The sequence below is a fragment of the Rutidosis leptorrhynchoides genome, chromosome 4 (genome assembly GCF_046630445.1).
Source record: "Rutidosis leptorrhynchoides isolate AG116_Rl617_1_P2 chromosome 4, CSIRO_AGI_Rlap_v1, whole genome shotgun sequence".
In the NCBI taxonomy this organism is placed as follows: domain Eukaryota; kingdom Viridiplantae; phylum Streptophyta; class Magnoliopsida; order Asterales; family Asteraceae; genus Rutidosis; species Rutidosis leptorrhynchoides.
In genome coordinates, this window is record NC_092336.1 from 380,572,536 (window position 1) to 380,582,577 (window position 10,042).

The following is a 10,042-nucleotide window of genomic DNA, read 5'->3' on the forward strand; positions in this document are numbered from 1 at the left end:
TCCACCTCAAACAATATACGGTGTGATATCTCGAACTCTTTTGTCAAAGTCATTGGTCAAGGCAGGAACACTAGCTTTTGGAATGAAACATGGCTTGGAAACGGACTATTTTAGCATACTGTTTCGGTTGGAATCGAATACCTACAGGGGCGGAGCTTTGTGTAGACAGGGCAGGGCATCCGCCCCAGCTGGATTTAAAAAAAAAATATACACTAAAAAAAATTTACTAAAAAATAAGGTTTTTTTTTTAATGTTTACTCCAGCTGTAATGAAAAATTTAATAATTTTTTCCACCCGCCCCATCTGTGGTCGGGTTCAAGTTCCGCCACTGAATACCTATGCTCTAATATATGACAAATATAGATGGTTGGATTGTGAAGGTGTTGCTAAATGGAATTTGGATTAAAGAACCAAATGGTAGAACGAAGGGTGAATTGCAAACGCTTCAAAAAGAACTTCAAGCTTTCACAGCCTCTCATAAAGAAATGGATGAGTGGCAACGGAAAACGGATTTTAAGTGGTATCTTCATGAAGAAATCGTTGGCTCCAAAAATCGATGGTCTAAGTCTCGTCAGAAGCAAGCAAAATGCCGAAGAATTAATTCCTCAAAAAGTGGGAATCTTCATGTGGAGGGCCAAGAAGAGAAAACTACTTGTACGTTTTGAACTCGATTGACGTGGTATTGACTTAAATTGACATGTCTAATGTGCGTTGAAGATATTGAGAAGGTGGATCTTTCACTAATCTTCTATAAATCGGCAATGGAAATATGGGATCGTGTTTTCAAATGTGGGACGTGTGGGACATTGCAAATCTAAGTATATCCGAGAACTTTAGTGGCTTTTGAAGGAACATAAAGACTAAGATTTATAAATTAATATGACATGCAATTGAACGGATCCGTGGATACTCAATTTGGAAAAACAAAGATTTTGAATTATAGGAAAGAGCGTTTGAGCAGTGCAATGCTACTTAATGAAATACTCCGTATAACTTAAAGGCTTTCAAAAAACATAGATAATTTGGAAAAACAGAGATTTTGATTTATGGGAAAGAGCGTTTGAGCAATGCTATGCTACTTGATGAAATACTCCATATAACCTAAAGGCTTTCGAAAAACATAGATAATTTGGAAAAATAGAGATTTTGATTTATACGAAAGAGCGTTTGAGCAGTGCTATGCTACTTAATGAAATACTCCGTATAACTTAAAGGCTTTCATTGGATCGCTAACCTGTGGAAAAAGGGATCACTAGACTGGCTTAAATGGCTAACCAATCCTATGTCCTACAACATCTGAGCTTCACACAGAACAGGAATTTGTTAGACCTACCCACAGAACTGGAATTTGTTAGACCTACCATCGGCTGATGCTCTTAACGATGGTTAAGGAATAATATCATATTTGAGGATATATCTCGGTCATATACACTTATATATACGTGCACTGTAACTTGAATAGATTTGAGTACCTGTAACTTGTATTTGTAGCTTCGGATCTAAGTTTGCACATTTGTTTGCTCAGTCTCATCTTAATTCTTTCTACGTACAGTTGTAAAAATTTAATGATTATTTGCCTTTCAGAAGGAAAAAAAAAAAACAATAGAACAGACAAATAACAAGATTTTCTAAGAACTCCAATACAAACTTTAATAACAGACCTCATTTTAAGTTAACGCAAATAATCCACAATCAATTCAGTTCAAAAGAGCAACAATCAAAATCTACATCTTTGGCCACCAACAGACCAAAACAAACCACCATGTCCTATGAACCATGCACCCAAGTATTACCTTGATACCATCTTATATACATTAAGAACCCACCCACATTACCACCCTCTAATGATTGCAAGTTTGCAATAAACTGGAACCTTTTGATCTTTGCATCAAGCGGTAACATGTAGTGAAGTTCCACTAACCGGGAGTAACCATCAAGCTGTTTTCACCTACTTGTGTTGCACATCTGGCATGAGCTGACGTTCTTTGGGTTCATATATGTGCACTGATCACATGGCCACCCGGTTGAGTCATCTATTCGGCTAGTGGCACCACCTTTAGAGGAACCTTTTCCTTTGCCAGGCTTGCTTGGCCCAGCAGCATTTATTGAGCTACTTGTCTTGCTTGATGCTCCGAGTGAATCCACATCAGCAAGTCCGTTCTCTAGTGCTCTTACCAAGTTCTCAAAGTAAATACGTGTAACACTGTTGGATTGCACAAAACACATGCTTATTAGAGAACTTTAGCTCCATTTCTATTCTAGGTAAAAATGCTAAATGGTCCGATAAACAAAAACAATAATAAAGCGCAAGTCTTCATAGTTGGTTTTAGTAGTTTGTGTAATCATATTCAATATTCTAATTAAAAAAAATAAAAAGAGAAGGCAGTGATTTTAGGTGGACCCAACTCACTCAACCCATACCAAAATGTACCCATTCTGACATGTTATCCAACCGGACCAACCCACTCACCTCTACCTAAAGCACAGATATGAGCCCAAGGTGAATTGGTTTTTACTAAGATAAAAATAAGAAATAGTCTGAAACGTATTTTTGTTTAATTACCGAGTCAGACTGGCTAATTTTTGTTTAAATTCAAAGAAATTCAATTGAGGTTCTTCAATATTATTAAGGTAAGTATATAATTCCTTCTCTGCACATTGATGAAGCCTTTCTAAGCCAGCCTCTGCTTCACCTGCCACATGTAATTCATCTCTCAAGTCTTACTCAGAGGTATAATTCATATACCCTGAAAAAAGTATGAACGTCAAAACATACCTTGTACGTATTCAAAAAACGTTCTCTTTGCAGTTTCGTCCTCTGGTAAGTAATACCCGTATGCATAGGTCCATTTTAAAACTCGCCTGCATTCAACTATCTGGAGTAGGAAGCCATAAAGTTATTATTTAACAAGTCTTTTCCAAGACATTAGTCTATACATTCAGAAATAAATAATATTAACAATAAATTGACATAGAGCACAGAATCATATCAATATCTTCAATATTCATAGTTGGAATTTATATACAAGTATAAGAGTATGAAAGATGAGAAAAGGCACATCTATAGTAGTGAAAGGAAACATATAAGATTATACAATAAGAATAGAAAACGTTCTCAAAAATTAGAAAGTAGAATTACCTGCAACCATGCCTCTATAACAAATTTCATTTCTGCTTCGGCTAGATTGTATTTCTCCCTGAGCTTTTCAACCTGAAAAGGAGATAAAAAATAGATACACAAGAGATCATTTTATCATTGTAGCAGGGATATTGCATACCCACCATTAGTTCTATTCATTTTATCATCGTAGACCTGGTTAAGTAATATAAACGTCAAATGTTAAGTTTTTCCTTTGATCATATTCTATATTCATCAAGCACTAAACCAAAATGATGTATGCCTGATTTCGAATTTTATACTTGGAGTAGGAGCAGCCACTCAATCATCAGGAGAAAGAGTTTACACCATATATGCCAAACTACTACAATTCTACAAAGCTTTTTTTTTTTTTTTTTTGCTAAAGAATTCTAAAAAAACTTTACAGATACTTGATATAAAATTATATGAAAGAACGAGAATCTTTCATTTAAATCCGAGCTGTCGGAACTGCAAATGAACTCACTTAAACATGTCCCAAACGGGACTAAAACTCACAACCCATAAAACGTACAGACTAGACACACACACACACACACACACACACACTCTCATTATAAAGAACCACTAATGCCCTTCCTTAATATCCAATTTAAAGTAGCATAAAAAAAATCAGGACCAACAACTTACATGAACTGTTCGCATCTGTTCCAAATCCCCCATTGCTTTTTTCCTTGACTGCCATTGAAAAAGAAAGAGAAACAAGTATACATCAGATATATAACCTTATTGAATAACCGCGGTGCCGTACTTATGGCTAACCAAATCCACGGGCCGTGAGTCTGTAGCCACATGAACTCAGGTAAAGTTCGGGTCAAAAAGAGAATTCAAGAAGCCTCCCAAAGGTTTATAACACCCAGAGACTATCAAAACTTCGACCTCAATCTTAGGGGAGACCCAGGCTAATAACCAACTTAGCCACCCAATATAAATTATAAATTTGCATCAAATGAGGCATTAACTTGATACAAGAAAGCATACCGATTGGTTTGTAGCCCAGCGTTCATAATAGTGAGTGTATCTCTCTAAAGAATTCTTTGCCATCTCTCTTCGACGTTCAGCTTCATCATACTGAAAAGAGTTATAAAAGATCAAAGGTCATGAATTTAAGAGACGCAAATGGCAATGCCTGACTAGTTGGCAACAAAATATGATAAATTTATTACCACTCCCTCTTGCTTTGCAGCTTCATAACGGTTGCAAGCATAAAAACCACCCGTTCTCTCCCCATGTTCTGACCATTGGCCAAGGCAAAGCCTACACGTAAAAAATTTAAACGCATTGAAGTTATACAACATGAATCAACATATTAAAAGTAAAACCTTTAGGACATATAGTTACATAAATCAATTAATAGCATAAATTCTTAAACATGAAATGCTAAAGGCAAAATGAGCAGGTTGGGTGACAGGTTTGGTTCAGAGAAACAAACAATTCTGCTTTTCTTTAGTAATGATACTGCTAACAGCCACTGACAAGGATACACGTCTTGAGGAGCTAAGCACCAACCTACTTAACCCCAATTCTACTTGTAAATCATATTAGATCTAAGTCACGATTGGAGAACATAATATTAGGACTTACTACTTAGAGAACCTTATTTTGTAGAGGTCTTAAAAGTTAGGTAACTGCTAACTACTTTATCTTTTTTAGTAGTTCGTGATTAAGTCAAGAAAGAGAAGAAGAATAGGCCCCTTGAGTCTCAGCTAGTTGCTATTTTAGCCTCTAGTACTCCATATAATTGTTTATCTCATTCATATAGAGAGTGCTACTTTCAATTGTCTTTCATGTAAACTTTGGATAACTTTTAACCGATTCCACTTTAGCTATGTTTTCTAGATTTATCCAAATGACCTGTCAAGGAAGAGAAGTTATCAACGAAGTACATAAAGCTAAATCTTACCAGCAAAATTCGTGTTTACAAGGGGGGTTGCAAGTCATGTGCATACAGCCTTGGTTCTTCTCAATTGGACGTTTGCACTTTGGGCAAGGCTTAGAATTAGCTAGAATCCTGTAAGGCGTTACATCAGCATCAAATCAAATTTAACATTATAAAAGAGAGAGTATATATATGCAATAAATCATGATGAACATATGCTTAAAGCGTTACCAATTCATATTTTCAGACTCTGCGCTGTTTTTCAGTATCCACTTCGACACAGTCTCACAATCCACAGGGCGATGAGCTTCTTCCGTACACTAAACCGATAACAGTAACAAACTAAACTTTATCATCTATGAAAAAAATAGAAGAACTTCATGAAAACTTAAAAAAAGAGAAAATTAAATACTGACATTCCAACAAAAGCTGTACGAACAATTGCATTTTACATCATAGCTTCCACTTCCATGAACAAATTTAACAGCAAACTCACAGCCAGGAGCAGGGCACCACTTGGTCTGTAAACATGATATAAAATATTTATATAAAATATATACAAAAATACATACATAGATACATATTGGCATACATACATATGATAAAATTTAACTGTACCTTTCGATTGTCCTCAATATAAGATCTTAGAAGGTAGCGCCTATATTTTATCTTAACTGCATCTGAAGTCAACATATCTACCATGTCCACACGAACGGCAGCACCACAAGCTGGAACGGGACATCTTAATGTCAAACACCCAGGACCATCGTTGATAGATGTGCTAATGTAGGCTACCACAATCAATAAGATACAGACGTGAGAAATAGTTATTCTACGTGTAAACATATAATAATAAGATGATTGTGGTAACATTACTAACACAACGTATTTAAAACATACTACCACAAAACAGGTACAAACCTCTCCAGCACGTATTACAGAAAGGATGGCCACATGCAGCTGAACTGATTTTATAAACTGGATATGATTCAAAGCAGATTCCACAACGCAGCTTCAAAAGACAGAGATAAGAAACTGATTATGCAACATGAAAGAACAATCAAGAAACTATTTAATCTAAACATATACACAAGGGGTGATTTTGAGGTGTCCAGATATGGCATTAGGTGTGTCGGCTTATTTACCCAACCATAACATGTCAGGATTACCACCTCTACTGTAACTTATTCACCCTAAAATACCTTTCCATTTTTTGGTGGCTTAAAATTTGTTTTTTCTAGCATGCCAACAGCCTTCTTAACTTCATCTTCATCAGCAAACCATGCTTCCTGAACACTATCAACATTCCTGCAGGTACCAAACCAGCTTAGATATCCAACACAAGTGCCAAAAGGACCTTGGCCAATCACTGACAGTAATTAGAAACTTGAACGACTTACCACTTATAACGGCGCAAAAGCATGCACGCATCATCTCTTGAGATTGATAAAACTGAGACAACTTGTGTGATGCTATCTTCTTGACATTGTCGTATATCATCTTCCGTCAATACATTATAATTTTTCTGAAAGAAGAGAATAAGCCATCAAGACAAAGTTTAAACAGCAGAATCCTATCCATCATAAAACCTTTTTTTCTCACATGAGTTAACCATTACAACATTAACCTTACTAACACTAACAACCTGATAATTAGCACCGATAGCATCTACACATAATTATGATTTTTAACATATAACCTACTTATAGTGATTGAAACGATAAACTCAATATTGCGTAAAATTACAAGTAAACAGATACGTACATACATAATTTATACATAAAAAACAATTAATAATTAATAATACATGTGAATATCAATATACCTGTAGCCGACTAACTAAATCTTCATCCGAACCAGCATCATCATCAGGATCAAACTCACTACCTTCAATATTATCATCATCGCAATAACTCGCATCATCGTTGTAAAACTCTTCATCATAATAATCAACATCGTTCGCATCATTCATGTCATCTTCCGAATCCATCGTAAGAACAAAAACCCTAAATAAATTAAAAAACGGTGACCTAGGGTTTTAGTCGGTACGATTATACAATAAATTTACGATTACATATATTCTAGACACTGATTCGAGAGAGATAGTAATCGATTAGTGATATAATATAGAGGAGGATGATGATATTGAATTGTGGGAATTTAGGGTTTCTGATAAATTAATTTTTGTGTGGGTTGGTGTACGTGAAGTCGTAACGTAATTGTGGAATTGAGAGTTTGTGATAAATTTATCTTATGATCTTATGATAAATAAATAAATTTATTTATATATTTATACAAAACTTAATCGAATATGTTGGCTATGTTTTTATTGCGATCGTAGCCCTAATTTGCCAAGTCAAAAAGCAACGAGATGAACCGACATATATATACTTATATTGATATTGATATTGATATTGATAATTGATAATTATAATTATAATTATAATTATTATAATAATAATATATATATATATATATATATATATATATATATATATATATATGGCAGGATCAATGGGAAATAACCAATCGGGGAGAAGCGGGGGAACCAAATTTTTTTCTTTCGTTTTTTTTGAAATTTTTTTTTCCGGCATCAATATCACACGAAAATATGAACATTTAGAAGAGACACTTCGTGATGAATGTTATTATTTAGGCGGGAAAACGATCGACAAAAATAACATTCAAAATAATATTATTCGTGAAGAATATGAACGTTTTTTTTTCTTCATATTTTGTGAAGTAAAATTTAGCCCGATTTAGAGTTTAGGGTTTAGGGTTTAGGGTTTGGTGTTTTGGTTTATTCCATAAACTCAAAACACTAAACCTTAAACCCTAAACTCTAAACCGTTCGTGTTAAAAACTCAATCTAAATCCTAAATCTAAACCCTAAATCTAAACCCTAAACCCTAAATTTCTAAACCATAATATCTAAACCCTATAAACCCTAATATCTAAACTCTAATATCTAAACCCCAATAGCTAAAACATCAAAATACGCTTGAAAAACACGATAATTGTTATATATTACTTCTTCGAGCGTTTTCCCGCCAAAATAAAAACATTTATCACAAAGTGTCTCTACTAAATGTTCATATTTTCATCTCATCTATAATGTTCGTGAATAAAGTTTTTCAAAAAACGAAAAAAAAAAAGTTTTGCTTCCCTCCGCTTCCCCCCGAATGGTTACTTCCCTCTTGATCCTACCACATATATATATATTATATATTATATATTATATATATAGATATAGATATAGATTCAATTAGAAAACACAAAAAAGACAAAAAAGTGGAACGATTCATTTAAAACTTTTTCGCAAATTTTGTCACCTTACCCCCCGGTCTTTACATTATGTTAAATTTCACCCCCTTTTGATTACCTTAAAATTTTGCCCAACCCTCTAAATTTAAGGGATATATATTAAACACTGTAAAATAATAACACAAAGACATAAGTGGCTGGGTGGCTTGGTGGCCTTCATTGTTTCCTGATGGGTGTAGGTTCGATTCTTGCAGGGGGCGTTTATATATATGTATATGTATATGTATATGTATATGTATATGTATATGTATATGTATATGTATATGTATATGTATATGTATATGTATATGTATACTAGTTTTATGAACTCGTGCGTTGCACGATAATTGTATAAATTAGTATACGATAACGTTAGTATTGATACTCATCAAATGTATAATACAATTATAATAAAAAATCATTTAACACCGATAATATTTGTATTGAAAGCATTACTGTTAAAAGCATTGTATACGATAATATTAGTGATGCACACACTTCATATAATGTATGATTATATGAGTATGAGGTATTGAAAACATTAGTATCGTAAACGTTAGTATTGATTATTGAATACAATTACAATACAACAAACAGTTGTTCTCATTCAATGTCGCAAAATTTCTTGAACATACAATAATACATTTATGAATTCGTCCGTTAAAATATTTAACTATCATATTTTGTATTTATATACATATTTTATTGTTTATTTAAATTAAGTTATATACCTAATTTTATTTAAGGTTTATTCATTTATTTTCTGTACATTTCACACACATATTTGTGTTGTGGAGTATAACTTATGCTCGAATATAGTCTTATGTATTAGGACGCGAATATTGTTTACTATTTTTTATGTGTATACCTATTAATAGCCGATAATAATATTGTCAGATTTAATATTTAAGTAATTGTGTTGTACTTAGAATATGGTTAAACAATATTAACTTTTATAATGATATTATTTTATTTATATATTTAACTATAAATTATTATTTTTATTTTATATTTTTGTTAATGTCAAAAGTAAACTTCTATTGCTCCGGTTACTTCCATATTTATATTTGTATTATTTTATCTATTTAGTTTAATAAGTATTTAAAGTAATTATATCTATTTAGAATATGAATATTTTCCTTGTTTGAGAAAATTATTAAATAGAAGAAAAGAACAATAGAATGACATGTGGCAAGTATAAATGAGGAGTTGGCATCTCAGCATAAATGGCACTCACTTTATAATATATATATATATATATATATATATATATATATATATATATATATATATATATATATATATATATATATATATATAACAATAATAATAATAATAATAATAATAATAATATAACTAGTTAAAGACCCGCGAATTCGCGGGTTAATTCAAAAAGGAAAAAAATTGGATGCAAACTCTACCGATGGCCCATTATGATATGATCGATTAATATAATAATTGAAAAGTTAAATGACGTACTAATAATTAGCCATATAATAGTAATATAATCAAAATTTACTTTTTATTTCCCACAAACTGTAATTCATCTTTTGAAACAGAAAGAAAGAACAAGATAAATGTTATATATATATGATTTGCTTGTCATTGGTGATTAAATGAAATTAATCTTTTTTGGTAGTTGTGAAGTGCAATCCATACCAAAGCTCTTTGCTTTATAGCCATGGGGTTTGAGATTATAGCCG

The 10,042-nt window shown here is 32.8% G+C and overlaps 1 protein-coding gene across 1 annotated transcript; it reads right to left on the reverse strand.

Moving 5' to 3' along the window:
- Positions 1 to 1,609: 1,609 nt before the first annotated feature.
- On the reverse strand, positions 1,610 to 7,216 carry LOC139843960 (probable E3 ubiquitin-protein ligase ARI7). Its single transcript, XM_071834147.1, has 15 exons — positions 6,862 to 7,216; positions 6,437 to 6,561; positions 6,239 to 6,344; positions 5,958 to 6,048; positions 5,655 to 5,827; positions 5,453 to 5,557; positions 5,268 to 5,356; positions 5,061 to 5,168; positions 4,324 to 4,414; positions 4,139 to 4,228; positions 3,788 to 3,835; positions 3,140 to 3,211; positions 2,777 to 2,876; positions 2,564 to 2,693; positions 1,610 to 2,203 (listed from the first exon to the last, which is right to left on the reverse strand). Exons 1-15 carry the CDS (start codon positions 7,024 to 7,026, stop codon positions 1,945 to 1,947), a joined length of 1,752 nt encoding a protein of 583 aa, XP_071690248.1. The 5' UTR covers positions 7,027 to 7,216; the 3' UTR covers positions 1,610 to 1,944.
- Positions 7,217 to 10,042: the final 2,826 nt, after the last annotated feature.